The following is a 383-nucleotide window of genomic DNA, read 5'->3' on the forward strand; positions in this document are numbered from 1 at the left end:
CATTAAATTATCAAATTATTAACTCCTTACTACTTCCAGGACTTATACTTACCCATGCTCCCCTGTCTAGAAGGTATTGTGTAGTCTTCAAATCTCCTGACAAACATGCCATGTGAAGTGGTGTGACACGGTCATAATGTAGTTCATTAACATCATGTCCATCTGCCAGCAGACGCTGAACTTCATTAAAGTTTCTTGAGGCAACAGCATTGTGTAAAGGAAACATATTGGTTCCTGTAAATTTGAGAACTAAAATTAAGAAAATATGAGTCTTACTTAAAAAAAAAAAAAAAGCACCAAAATCAACGTAAGCAAGTTTATACATATGCAAAATATGGAAATATTTTTCATCTACACATAAGAATCTTCATTTTCAGAGGAAA

The 383-nt window shown here is 33.2% G+C and overlaps 1 protein-coding gene across 1 annotated transcript in view; it reads right to left on the reverse strand.

Annotated features, from left to right (window-relative positions):
* LOC119590412 (ankyrin repeat and SOCS box protein 13-like) overlaps positions 1-264 on the reverse strand; it is a 25,203-nt gene extending 24,939 nt beyond the window's left edge. Inside the window, 1 exon segment of the mRNA XM_037939080.1 lies at positions 53-264. Coding sequence (XP_037795008.1) covers positions 53-226 — 174 coding nt within the window. The 5' untranslated portion in view covers positions 227-264.
* Between the last annotated feature and the right edge of the window lie 119 nt (positions 265-383).

This window comes from Penaeus monodon, chromosome 27 (genome assembly GCF_015228065.2).
Source record: "Penaeus monodon isolate SGIC_2016 chromosome 27, NSTDA_Pmon_1, whole genome shotgun sequence".
NCBI classification, from domain to species: Eukaryota; Metazoa; Arthropoda; class Malacostraca; order Decapoda; family Penaeidae; genus Penaeus; species Penaeus monodon.